The sequence below is a fragment of the Rhinolophus sinicus genome, chromosome X, assembly GCF_036562045.2.
Source record: "Rhinolophus sinicus isolate RSC01 chromosome X, ASM3656204v1, whole genome shotgun sequence".
Lineage (NCBI taxonomy): Eukaryota > Metazoa > Chordata > Mammalia > Chiroptera > Rhinolophidae > Rhinolophus > Rhinolophus sinicus.
The window spans coordinates 81,415,781-81,430,388 of record NC_133768.1 but is presented as its reverse complement, the minus strand read 5'-3'; the positions used below and the strand labels follow the sequence as shown (position 1 = coordinate 81,430,388).

The 14,608-nt window shown below is 39.9% G+C and overlaps 1 protein-coding gene across 3 annotated transcripts in view; it reads right to left on the bottom strand.

Annotated features, from left to right (window-relative positions):
* Positions 1-14,608, bottom strand: part of DOCK11 (dedicator of cytokinesis 11) — a 211,793-nt gene that overhangs the window by 129,056 nt on the left and 68,129 nt on the right. For all 3 annotated transcript variants that reach the window (XM_019717035.2, XM_074323193.1, XM_074323192.1), the window contains 4 exons: positions 12,507-12,647; positions 11,093-11,305; positions 3,297-3,419; positions 1,753-1,835 (listed from right to left, as the gene is read on the bottom strand). In XM_019717035.2, coding sequence (XP_019572594.2) covers positions 1,753-1,835; positions 3,297-3,419; positions 11,093-11,305; positions 12,507-12,647 — 560 coding nt within the window. The remainder of the gene's footprint in view (positions 1-1,752; positions 1,836-3,296; positions 3,420-11,092; positions 11,306-12,506; positions 12,648-14,608) is intronic.

Here is a 14,608-nt window from a genome sequence, read left to right as displayed (position 1 = left end):
CAGAACTGGGGATCAAAGCTTCTAACTTTGAAGATTTTAAGATTAATTTTTCTACTGGCAAAACAGCATCAAGCAGCTACTACTATGGCCTGAAAGGGACAGTGTGGCCCCGTGGTCTAGAGTCACCAGCCATGGGTTCTGATCCCTGCTCATACACATGCCGTGTAAACTTGGGCGAGATTTTTTTTTTTACTTCTGTGCCTCAGTTTTCTCATCTCCAAGATGGGGATAACAGTACCTACCTCTTAAGAAAGTATACATTAAGCACTGAGACCACTGCCTTGTACAGAGTTAGCACTCAATTACTATAAATATTAATAACAGCAGCAGCAGCAGCAGCAACTGACTTTTCAGGCTGGAGCATCACTAAGTAAGCTTATATTTACAAGCCACATCTCACTCTCTGTCTCTGTAATGCCTAAACATACCACCCTCCGCTACTCTTTGCCATTCACCTATCCTTGGTTATCTTTTTTTTTACCATTCTGTATAACAAGGACAATGTGCCTTTTTATCTACCAACATACAATGCATTTTGAGACCTTCCAAAAAATTAAATGATTATAAATAGTGACAGAAGAATCAATTAACTTAGAATCTCCTACCCTCCTACTACTCCCCAACACCCGCTGAACTTAATTGATTGAATTATTCAGAACACAGTGCCCTTCTTTCCCCAGAAGTTCTAGTGAGCTGTACTGGTTGTACCACAAACAGGTGATGAACCCATACTGCAAAGGTGGGATAAGCAAGAAAAACATTTTAAGTCATTACTGTATGTAGACTTGCAAGATTTGGAAAAAAATCCCATAATCTACCATAAGATATGTGGTATAGATAACATGCTTCCAAATACACAACCTTTGAAGAGTTTGCCAAATCTGTCATCAGAAAGCAAGAAAATCTATTAATTAATTACACACTTGCACTTAACAACTGCATTCTTTGCATGTTTTCCAGAATTATTCTATGATAGCTTTTCAAAGCATAAACCCAGCCAGCTCTGAAATAGTACAGAGTTAGCACTCAATAACTACATAATTCACTACAATTTCTGTTTTTTTAGAAAAAATTTCCATCACTTTAGCAAATAAGCTCTGCTTTCAAACGCAATAAAATCAAGTGTGTCGGTCAGATCAGAAACCCAAGCCAAAGTAAACTTCCCTCAAGCAACACATATGAAGACATGAAAGGGTCTTTAATGCACAGCAAATTCTAAGAGAAAGAATTCTTATATCCTGTTATGAACTAAATGTTCATTAATGTTGTATCCCATACCCCCCTTCAAAGTTCATATGTTGGAATCCAATCCCCAAGATGATTACATTAGGAGGTGGGGCCTCTGGCAGGTGATTGGGTCATGAAGGTGGAGCCCTCGCGAATGGGATGAGAGCCCTCAAAAGAAGAGGCCAGAAAGCTTGTCAGCCCTCTTTCTGCCATGTGAAGACACAAAGGGAAGTCAGCTAACTCCGACCTTGAAGAGAGTCCTGACCAGAACCCGACCATACTGGCATCTTGATCTCAGGATTTCCAGCTTCCAGAATTGTGAGAAATAAATGTTTGTTGTTTAAGCCACATGTCTGCTGTCTATGGTAATTTGTTAGAGCAGCCTGAAGGAATTAAGACACATCCCAGATGCTCCAAGATATAACTGGCTTGTCAGAAACAGACTGCTGAATACTGCTGGCAAGGGCGACAGCCTTCAACTTCACACATGAGTATGGGTAGGGTCAGGATTGTATATGTACAAACCTGGCAGCCCAGGCAAAGGGCATTCTGTATTGTCCAAGGCGGCTGCACACTTGCTTGGCTGTCCTGTGTACCTTCTGGGCCGTCTAAGGTCAGAAATAAGAAGATAGGCTCATATTTGTTCAAACTACCAGGGACTCACCCAGAAAAATAATTTCCCCAACTTACTGACTGATATAAAACATCAAAATATATAAAAAATATACAGAAACACCTACAAATAAAGCACAACACACAATGGCTACCCAAATTCCAAGACCAAAGTAGTATTTCTTAAAGGTTTTGTGTTTTCCCATTAACAGAGCCTTCATCAAGATATGTAAAGACAGACAATATAGATGTAGGGCACGTTTTGGACTAAATACCCTACTGGGAAAATCTTAAACAGTTTTAACGTGTATTTCCTTTTACATATGAGCAAGCAGACTCTCATCATGCTTGGGAGAAGTTTGTTCTCAATACAGTTGACCTTTTTACTCCTAAGGTAAAAGCCAAGTGACCAAGAATCAATGCCATTAGTTCAGTGTGGGCAGGGGCCTCTGTATGCACAAGCACTGGGAGGTGACAATGCCTAGAGAATCTCAACAGGCTGTGAAATGCTGGCTGCACAATTATCCCTAGGGATAAAGAATGCTCGAGGCTTTTATCAATATCGTTGAGACATTTCTTTTCTTCAAAATTAGTCACATGTCTCCTCAGCACCTTCCACTTCATAAATGCTATTCAGATTCACAACTAAATGTCACATAGAGCAGATGGACTCTTCATAAATACGCAGGAGCAGGAGAGCTAATGAACTGTGCCACAAACACTTTCCCTCTCCGGGCAAGTCTCAGTTTTCTCATTTATAAAATGAGAGCAGAAGATTCAATCAACAATTTCTGTAAGTTTAGATTTCAGGGTCCAGAAACTTGGATGATTATATGGGTTGCAGACTTTTAATGTTACTATTTGAAAACATGAACCAGTGAAAACAATACCTACCACTTGATCTACCAACATTTCATGAAAGTTAGATAGGAGTGACATTCACCAAGCAGGAAGGGCAAAAATTTCAGAATAAAGGGCACCCTTCGACCTGAATATGTTTAGCTTCATGAAAGCTCACTATCTTGTCTTTTCTCACTTCATCATCTTACAGGAATAAATTTGAGTACAGACTGGCACTTGGGAACTACAGGCCTGGATCATCTTTCCCCTGCCAGCTCCGACGTTCTAGGGCTGTCTGTAAAACAGGGTCGCCACCGCCAATGAGACAGTGTCAATGAGCCGATGTTACTGAAAAACCTTTAGTTCTCATTTTCATAAGGCAGCAGAAATCAGATTATCATGTCAACAGACCATAAAAAGTCATGTTCAATCATTAGCATGCACACTCACCTAGTACACAGTATTTTCATGATATACTCTGTGGTAAGACAGTAAGTTTTAGGTTTTGGTTTTTGTTTGTTTGTTTTTGAGGGGTCATTGACAATCCCATTTAGGATATCAGTAAAAGGCAAATTCTACATTAAGCTGAAATGCTCATAAATGATCTTTATAAATACCTTTGCTGGGTCTGAATTTTTGATGTAGGGCTCCGCACAGTGTGCAATGTTTCCCTGGAGCACCTTTTCAATTCGCGCAACTAGGAAAATTTCAGGATGTGGGTTCGTCACTGAGAAAATTCCCTGGGGAAAAAAATGACTTCCATTAGACTGTTTTATATAACCTCATACAGACAAGTGTTTGATTAATGATTCCTAGTAGTGTTTAGCATAGACTGTTGATAGTCAACAAAAGATCATGTCCAGGACCCTAAGAAGTAGATAGCATTTGATTTCATACAGTTTTCCAAAATCCAGACGTTCCTTTCAAAACGGGATGTTTTTTTGGTTGTTTTTCTTTTGTCACCAACTTCACATCTATTAGTCCCCAAAGTGCAGGTGTCATCCTTGCTACTTAGCCTCTTGTGTCTGGCTGTGTTTGCAAGTTGCATTCTTGGACCTAATTAACACAACGTGTACTGTTTGGCTTAACTGGCATGTACTAAAATAGTATGCTTTTCTCAAGTGGAGCTGGAGAGGCATTCACTCACAATTAATACTAATCGCAGCTAAGAGGAAGAAAATACGTTGTTGCTCTGTGTAACCGTTTTCAAATTGCGTAACATAAAAACTAAATCATCCTATAGTAGAAAGCATTCCTTTGTGGCAGATAAAGAGCTGTGGGGCTTTCAATGTAAAGGTAGGGGAGAGAGGATCCAAACCTTATTTTGTTCCTGGTCGCTTTATTTAAGGGTACTAATGCAGATGCAACCAAAGTTACAGAAGTTTTCTTTGAATGTATGTGGAACAACCATGCCACCCCGTCTAGCTCAGCTCCTTCCAAATAGCCTGTGAGTTGATTGTGTCCGTTGTTTAAAGGAGCACCACACAAAGGAATGCAAGAGGAACAATCCATGACTGGGACACTAGCTACCAAGTTTTGTTTTTCCATTTGGTGTACTACCAACTGTGTTAATATAGTCTTTCCAGTTTTCAAACCATTTCAGACACATGATCTCATTGTTCCAGATAAAACCCTCTGTGGTAGACAGGGCAGAAGAGAAAACTGACTATAAGACACGAAGTAATTCCTTCCACAAACCAACAGCTTGCAAGGATCCCAGGTAACGGCTGATCTGAGTTTGAATTCTCAAGCAGCAAGCATGAAACAAAGTGGTTAAAAACTCTCAGGAGCCAAATTTCCTGGGTTCAATTTCTGGCTCCACCATTTATGAGTTCAGGCAAGTCACATCTCTACGTCTCAGGTTTCTCATCTATGAAATGGGGATGATGATACTACTAACTACTGCATAAACTTCCCATGTGGATTAAATGAAGTCATACCCATTAGGTACCTGGTTATTACTACAGTGGCCCAAAGCATCTCAAGGTCACAAAACTGGATTTCTGGTACTGCCAGGAACGTGCTCGGGCTGTGAGATGCAGCTGGCAGACTGCCTTGAGTGTAACCTCAGGCTTACCGATTGTCACATAACTGTGCTAGGTGGTTTTCGTGCATTGCCTCACTTAGTCTTCATAAAAACCCTCAAAAGCAGGTACCAAGATACACACATTTTAAAAGTCAAGAAACTGAGGGATGAAGGGGTTTATGCAGCAAGTAAGTGGGTGAAGAAGATTGTGGCCAGGGCTCCCAGACTCTATAGCCCATGCTATGCTGCTTCTCAGCCTTGAGGCCCGTGCAGCCAACATCTCACACAATGAGGCTGGATGAGAAGAGTAATACTGATTACTGCTATAGCTACTGTCCACTGAGCACCTATGGCTCCCCAGTCCCAGACTCTCGGCATTTCCATACACCGATGCCAGCAATGAGTATTATAATTTAAAACAATTTGACAATTGATAAAAGCAAGCTGCTTTCACTTGTTTATCTGTGATCACTATTACTGCTGCCCCTACTAGCAGCCACACAGTATAGAGCAAACATGGTGGGCCTGGTCCAGTGCCCAGTGGTTTCCAGCACCCCTTGTCTGAGTCTCTCAACAGCCCTGGGACAAGGGTCCTAGCATTGCCTCCAGTTTATAGACGAGGATGCCGAGGCATGCAGATGTTTATTTTTTAACTGACCAGAGATTACAGTGTAGGAAGATACTCTTTGGAGTTGTTTTGCTTTTTTTCCAATCAATTTCTAGCCTTGCCCTGTCCCCAAAACACAGAAGGGTAGCCAGAGAAAGCCAAGGAGGCCCACTCCTGAGGGCTGGGAATCTGGCCCTTTAGGACAAGGCCTCTAGCCGAGCCCTTCTTCCTCACCAAGGAGGCATGGATATACCTGCCCCCCACAGGGTGACTCTTACCCACTTCAATGCACCCTCCCTCAAAAGAATGGCTCACCCCCTCCCAGTTCCCAGCACTTATATAGCCCCGTAGGGCATGGCAAGGCATGTGGTGGGGGGCTCTGCACCCTTTCACCAGCCCAACAACTGCTCCCCTCCAGCAAGTCGCCCACAGGGTCACAGAGAGGCACACCCCCAAGAGTCAGCAGCTCCCAACCCAACCTTGGGGAACAGGGCATCTGGGAAGGAAATGCCAGGAGGCTGAGAGTGAAGTGACTGTCACAGGGACCTTTTGGTGTCAGGGAGGCAAAACTATTCAATGGACCCAACTTCCTCAATTTTCTGTGGTCACGCTGTTGCTCCTCAGGAAACCACTGAGAGAAAGACTCTGAGGAGCAAATGGGGAGGGCCTAGAATGGCCCCAAAACACTCACCGTCAACCAAGCCCTGGAAGCTGCCTCTTCGTATAGATAATGCTGCCACTTGAATAGCCTTGCTGGAAGGGATGGGACTGCCAGACAGCCCTTTCCAGCAGTGCTGGGGAACAGGGTTCTTCCCTCTCTCTAGGGTGACATGAAAGGAGTACAGTACAGGGGTAAAAACCTGTGTCTTTTAGGGAACCTGCTAGACCTAAGTTCAGGTCCTATTCCTCATCTTATTAGCTCTGTGACCTTGGGCAAGCCACTTGACTGCTTTTGTGCCTCAGTTTCCTCATATGTAAAATGGGGATAGTAATAGTACCTACCTATTTTCAGTCTGTCTCCTACACAGTACTGTTTCCTAGTCCTAAACAGGAAGAAGTTGAGAAAAAGACTCCTTCAAAATGAAATGTTCGACTCTTTGAAGTAAATGACCACTTCCTGGTATCTTTAGCTGATTTGAAAAAGGGTGCAAAATGATAAAGCCAGTAAAGGCCACTGCCCATCATTCTCACCTGTCCAGTTCTCAGCTATTCCTTTGAGGCCTCTCATAAGTCCCACATTTTTTTGTGGCGTCTTCTAAGTTAACTCCCGACCACTGACCACGCCTCACATTCCAAACTCTTCTACTACCATTATGTTATATACTTCAGCACTTAATTACATTTTGACTAATATTGTTGACTGAGGTCTTTTAAACAGACCTAGGTTCAAATCCTGCCAGCACCACTACTGGGTATGTAATGGTGAACAACTTACTTAACCTCCCTGAACTGCAGTTTCCTCATCTGCAAAACAGCAATGATTATACTATTTCACAATGATTATACATATTTCCCATGATGATTCCATGAGACATCAGAGGAAAATTCTGGCACACGAGATACTCAAAAAATGTTGATTTTCTTCCTGACTTAGATTACAAGTGGGATGATACCTGAAACCACAATTTAAACTTTTTGCACTGAACCTACAGCTGAGTACATTGAAGTAATATAGTAAATACATTGGCTTAAAAGGACTTATTTGATAACTACGTGGGAAATTTTAAACATATGATTCAAAAGCAGATTCACAAAAATTTGTAACACTGAACATGCTCGATCTCTCTTTCACTTTTAATCTATTTTTCATGTTTTATTAGTTTCAGGTGTACAAAACAATGTAATAGACATTTATCATTTATACACCTCACACAGTGATAACACCCCTCCCCCATCTATTACCCCTCTGACATCCCATACAGCCGTTATATTTCTACTGTCTCTATTCCTAATGCTGTACTCCACTTCTTTTGACCATATATATATATATATATATATATATATATATATATATATGTAAAATTATAGTTGACATTTATTATTATTCAGGTGTACAGCACAGCGATCAGGCATCTACACAATCCCTGAGGTGGTCTCCCTAATAAGACAAGTGTCCATCAGGTACCTTAAAATATCTGTACATTATTGATTATATTCTCCAAACTGTCCTTCGTATACCCAGGGCAATCTTGTGGTTACTGACTGTGCTTTCTAATCCCCTCAACTTCTCCCTCATCCCCAACTCCCCTCCCATCTAACAACCCTCAGTTTTTCCCATATGTCTCTGATACTGTTGCTGATTAGTTCGTTCATTTATTCTTTTCTTTAGAGTCCACATATAAGTTAGATCATATGGTATTTGTCTTTCTCTGTCTGACTTATTTCACTTAGCATAATGTTCTCTAGATTCATCCATACTGTTGCAAATGATTAAGATTTCATTCTTCTTTGTGGCTGAGTAATATTCCATTGTATAAATGTACCACATGAGATACCACCTCAATCTCTCTTTTAAAAGCATAGGATGGGAGAAGAGGGTAAGGGGGATCAAATCTATGGTGATGGAAGGAGAACTGACTCTGGGTGATGAACACACAATGGGATTTATAGATGATGTAATACAGAATTGTACACCTGCAATCTATGTAATTTTACTAACAATTTTCACCCCAATAAATTTAAAAAATAAATTAAAAAAATAATAAAATAAAATAAAAGCATAGGACACTGTAGTGGAATGTTCACATATGTGACAACTACCATGTGAGTAACAAACTAAGGGGCCATAAGGGAACAAGGGACAATGTGGGAAAAAGCTACCACAGACCTATAGTCCAAAGAGGGTAGTGACAGCACGTGCAAAGTCTTCCCCTACCATTTGGCAATCTGTATCAATACTGTGTTTCCCCGAAAATAACACCTAGCCAGATAATCAGCTCTAATGCATCTTTTGGAGCAAAAATTAATATAAGACCTGGTATTACATCACATCATATTATATTAGACCCGGTCTTATATTTTATAGTAAAATAAGACTGGGTCTGATATTATAGTAAAATGAGGCTGGGTCTTATAGTAAAATATGACTGGGTCTTATATTAATTTAATATAAAGAAGCATTAGAGCTAATTGTCCGGCTAGGTCTTATTTTGGGGGATCCACGGTAAGTATAATCTTTGACCCTGAAAACCTCAGTGCTTGGAATTTATTCTAAGGAGATAATTCAACAAATGAGCTAACATGTACACACATGGATGTTCAATGCAGCATTATTCATTACATCTAAAAATTAGAAATATGCTATCTAAATCAATGGAATACCATATTAGCCTTCAATAAGAATGTAACTGATCCAGAAAAATTGATATAGAATGATAACTATATTAAATAAATATAGTAGGTATAAAACAGCATGAATATGATACACATTAGGTATACCCTTACACAAACTGTATGTCTTTATATGTGCAAAACAGAAATGTCTAGAAAGATGTTCACCAAAATGCTAATAGTTGTCATCTACGGGTGATGGTTTTTACTTTCTTCTTTATACTTTTTGTATTGATTGAATTTTCTACATAATAATGTATTTATCTTTATAATCAGAAAAAAAGAAACATTTTTATTTTTTGAAAACTAAATCTCCTTACAACTCGAGCTGCTTTGTTCTTATGCCTCTTCCTACTTTAATTGTATCCACACTCTAGTTTCCTTTCAGTTGCAAACGTCTGGAAGACAATCAGTAGTGATCTGCCTCACCTCTTTGCCGCAGGTCTGGTCAGAGGTCAAAATGCCAGAACTATTAGGCTCTTTCTACAGGGGTTCTCTGCACCAGGTAGGACAGCACAGAGCAGTATTACACCTGTGACACAAGCAGTTCCCTCCACTGCTTTTCAACCAGAACTGTGTCTGAAGAGCTTTTATGCTTCATTAAAATTACATTCTCATGGTGGAAATGGAAATTAGGAACGGGAGGTTATTGTAGGGTCAATTTTTTTCCTCAAAGAATCAGTCTTTCAAGCACCTATTGCCTTGCTCAGAAGAATGGGTGTACGAGGTCTGACAATTAGGTTTGCGAACTTGCCACCATGCACTAACTTTGGCAGCACTGTACAAACAGCTTGGTAAGGTTTCACAACTTTGGTATATCAGTGTCTCACAGCTGTGTTCCTGTTGACGTGTGGCGGTGTCTTGCTGAGTGGCATTCATTATTGTTGCTGTGTGTTTTTGTGTGCCGTCGCGAGAATGTCTGAGCTTGAATTAGAACAATGAACAAACATTAAATTTCTTGTTAAACTTGGAAAGAGAGGAAGTGAAATCAGGGACACGTTAGTCCAAGTTTATGGGGGTAATGCCATGAAGAAAACAGCAGTGTACAAACGGATGAAACGTTTTTTTTGAGGGGAGAGAACAGGTCACTGATGAAGAGAGGTCAAGGCGGCCAGTAACGAGCAGAACCGACGAAAACATTGCAAAACTTCATTGAATTGTGCGTCAAAATCACCGGCTGACTGTGAGAAGCATAACAGACCAAGTAAACATCGATAGAGAAACAGTTAGGAAAATCTTAACTGAAAATCTTGGCATGAGAAAGGACTGTGCAAAAATGGTCCTGAAGGAGCTCACTGATGAACAAAAGCAAGGGAGAGTCAAAGTTTGCCAAGACCTTTTGGAGAGGCAAGATGATGTTTTGGGCTGTGTTATCACTGGTGATGAAACATGGGTGTACCAGTATAACCCTGAAACAAAGCGTCAAATTGCACAATGTAAGTCAGCCAATTCTCCATAACCAAAAATGTTCCATCAGTCCAAATCAAGAGTCAAAACAATGTTGCTAACCTTTTTTGATATCAGAGGGATTATTCATTATGAATTTGTACCAACTGGACAAACAGTTAATCAAGTTTGCTATTTGGAAGGTTGCATGAAAAAGATGAAAACAACCTGAACTTTTTACCAGCTCACACGGTGCTGTCTGTGAGGAAGTTTTTAGCCAGTAAACAAATAACTGTATTGGAACACCCTCCCTACTCACCTGATCTGGCCCCCAATGACTTCTTTCTTTACCTAAAGGTAAAGGAAATATTGAAAGGAAGATATTTTGATGACATTCAGGACATCAGAGCTAATACGAGGACAGTTCTGATGGCCATTCCAGAAAGAGTTCCAAAGTTGCTTTGAAGGATGGACTAGGTGTTGGTGTCAGTGCATAGCTTCCCAAGGGGAGTACTTCGAAGGTGACCATAGTGATATTCAGCAATGAGGTATGTAGCACTTTCTCTAGGATGAGTTCACGAATTTAACTGTCAGGCCTCATGTGTGTATGTGTGTATGTCTCTGTGTGTCTGTCTATGTGTGTGTCTGTGTTTGTGTGTCTGGTGTGTGTCTGGATCTGTTGTCTCTGCGTGAGCCTGTGTGTCTGTGGCCATGTGTGTGTCTATGGCTGTGTGTGTGTGAGAGAGTGTCTGTCTCTGTGTCTGTATCTGTTTGTGTATCCGTTTCTGTGTGTCTGTTTGTTATCTGCATTCCATCTCAGAAAATACTTCCTTTGAGATTCACATCATGGTCCCAGTGAAAATGTTACTTCGCCAGTGTATTACTAGCATATTTGCTGTTTTCCATTTTTTTCCCTTCAACTTCTGTCACTAGAAAAACACCTACATACAGATCTTACAAGAGACGGAATGCCCATGAAAATACTGACCTACATGATGAAATAACCCAAGGGTTTCTCTGTTTTTCATTCTGAAGGCACTACCAAAACTGAGATCATTCTTTACCTGCTTTATGTAGCATAACTGAGATTCAGCAATTCCGTGAATGAAAGATTCGGGTGACGAGCTCTTTGCGTTTCCATCACTGGCCAGTTGGGTTGAAGTGCCCCACAGCATTTCACGGACACATGGGGGATTCAGGTCTACGTGGAAGTCAGCTGAAATCTTACAATTGTTCTTTACATCAAATAAAGCAAGACTGATAAAAAAAGGTTCAACCTGGGAATGAAGACAATTCCATTTTTAAAAGAAAACTTTTTTAGGTGGAGTTGCAGGAGGGACACAAATTACAAAATAATATTTTTTTCATCCATCAAGTTTCTGTGATTCAGTTTCATGCTGAGTTCAACATTTAGCTAAAATTGCATTATAGCTTATTTGCATAGAAGAAAGAATATTCTAAATAACAGGCTATCAAATTTTAACTTTTGTCAGGTATAAATAATGTCACAAGTTATAAATTTTTTTAAATGATGAGTAGAAATCAGAAGCCAAATTTAAAGAACAACACCAACTGTTCTACGAATAAAATTTAATTCTCTATTGGTTTACTGAAATTACCCCAAAATAATGCCATTATTATAGAGTAGAAGAAATAAATCTTCCCTTTTGTTATGTTACAGCTTACTGGATTATACATTTCATAAGAGCTAATATCAGTCAACATCAAATTACTTGACAAAAGCTCTGTTGCCCCATCAGCAGTTTTGGAAGACGTGATTTCTCTCTACAGATGGCATTTGAAAGCTGGTCACAAAGAGAAATTTCATGCCAGATGGCATAAAGATTAACTCTTTACACACAGAAAGTCTCCTAGTGCATTTAAGCTACTTTGTAAGGGAATAAATCATTGTGGATGTTTTCCAAAGATAAAACTTGAACCAAAAAATCAAGATGAACATAAAATGTAGTCTCTCTAGCGATATTACATTTATAGTTTCAAGTGTTTCTGAGCAACTCAAATGATCTGTGATAGCTAATAATTAGAATTTTCTGTGCAGCACAAAACGAATTCACTCTGAGAACAGTGAGTGAGGCTAGCTGACTGCACAGCATCTGTACCTCTGCATGGCTTTGGTGTTCATTACTCATGGCTATGAGCCAATTTCACAGAAGTCATATTCTCTAGTACAATTCACCAATTTGAGGATTATCCAGGTTCTGGGGACAGATCCCTCTTGAATGCGAAGAGCCTACTCTTTCTATTTTGAATAGGTAAGACTTTCATGAATCTTCTCAAGAGGACTATACATTCATATTTTGGCAAAAGAAAGGCATGTATGAAATTCTTCCATGTCAAATTTATTAAAACATATAGTAATGGAATTTTCACCCTGTAAGTTAGTTCTCAGCGATAACAAAGAAAGGAGTTTCCATAATACACTGGTTTAAGGGAGGTAAAAGGAAAAGTTATACATACATTTGTGGGTGGTCCTTTTGCATTGTCTCCAACTTGACCCAAGATATTGAAAGTTAAATCATGGCAATTTACCAGGAAACGTTTATTGCACTTTTCTTCAAATGGCTTTATATCAGGTTCAATTCCTGAAAAGTCCAACCTCTACAAAACAAATGATATGAATCATTTCCAAAAGAAAATGTGATTCATATTAACAGATCCACAAGCAAAAATTGCAGAATCCAACAGTCTTCTGTCCATTCTTCATTTGAATCCTTTTTATTTTTCATTCAACAAGCCTTTGTAGCGCTCTTAGACTAAGGTTCACACACTGATAAAGAAGTTCTGGAGGGAGATGACTCTGATCTAAGGCAATGGAAAAATCACAAGTCTGTACCTTGACCTACAAAGCCCTACTCATATATGACATGACTTCCTACCTCCCCCCATTCCTCTGACCTCATCTCCTACAACTCTTGCCTTTCCTCCCCACCCTCTGTTCCAGCCACACTGGCATCATCAGTTATTTCTCCCGCAAACCAAGTACACTCCCACCTCAGGGCCTTTGCACTTGCTGTTCTGCCAGGAACTCTTCTTCGACAGATAGACACATGGCTTACTCCCTCATTTCATTCAATTGGCACTTCTAGACCTTCCTTAACTCAATTTAAAAACAAACAACAACAACAAAAAATCCGCACACTGAAAGTCTATACTCGCTTTCCTTGATTTAGTATTCTAACATTACATTTTTATATTTACTTAGTTGCTTACTGTTTATCTTCCCCACAAAATATATGCTCCAGGATGGCAGAAGTTTTTGTTTCCTTTATGAGCTGTGCAGGAGGCAAAACTGACATGAATGGATATGGGGGGGGGAGCATCGAAAATGACACAATGGTCTCTAACTTGGAAGATTCGGTAAATTGTGATGTTATGAACTTAATTGTGAAATAAAAATGAATAGCAAATATGGGGGAAGAATGAGTATGGATGATGAGTTCAGTTTGGGATGTGCTGAATTTGAGGTGATGTTAGTAAGTGGTTGGAAAAATAGGAGAGGTCTGGATTGGAGACCTGGATTTGGGAGTTGGTGGCAACTATAGGTTGAGAAGGAGGGAGGACAAGGCTAGAACTCTGGTGACCACCTACATTTAAACGATGAACAGAGGGAGAGGAGAGGCGTCTGCTTAGGAAACTGATAAACACTGAGCTCAGCTTCTAACAGAGCTGGGGGATGTACCCTGGCTGTAAAAGACGTGTGTGTGTGTTCACTTTTTGGTCTTTCAAAAAATTTTTAAGTTTTTTAAAAAGATATTTTGAGTGGAGGAATTCCTCTTAGCAGGGAAGGAATCTGTCCTTCCCCAAAGAAACTCATAGAACCCTCCTCCTGGGCTCACACAGCTCAGGCAACCTAAGTTCAACTGTTCATTCTGAATGTCTGAACAGACTAATATTCTGTTCACAAATGAGAGGAAGAGTATAGATTGTGGGATAACTTACTATACTTTCATTAAGACCAGAGACATGGTAGATAGGAAATGATTGGGTGAATCTGAGCAAAAAATACTGTCAATATGGAAAACGCAAGCCAAGAAACATAAGAATTTTTCTCAATTGCCTAAGTAATTCAAGCCAAAACAGGTATTGTGCCTGAAGCATCTTGGATAATTATAGCCATTCTAACCTAACCTGTATCACTAACAAAATCCTCCTTAAAAGGGCCTGAAATATAATACTTGTACCCGAAAGCACAATTTCCTCCCTGAGTCTATTTATCTACAGAAATAATACAAATGTGTGGGACTAGATAGCTCCCCCTTTAATACTTATCTGTGGAGCCAGAGGAGGCAAATCATTGCCATGGAAATCAATTCTAATTTCCGCCCATTTATCTGCTCTCCTTTCTATCTTACTCTGACAGTGGAATGTGAAGAAAAACTAGACTAAACCACTCCTGCCCCCAAGTTTTTTTCCTTCTGAGGTCCGTGAATGCAAATGTTGGGACATACAGCCTTTCCCAGTAGTTCAAAGTTGGAGCCACCCCCTTCAGTCAGTGCTTCTTTACTCTCTAAGGTCAATCATCTAGCATATTTCTAAACACTGAAATGTGGCCTAAGAGA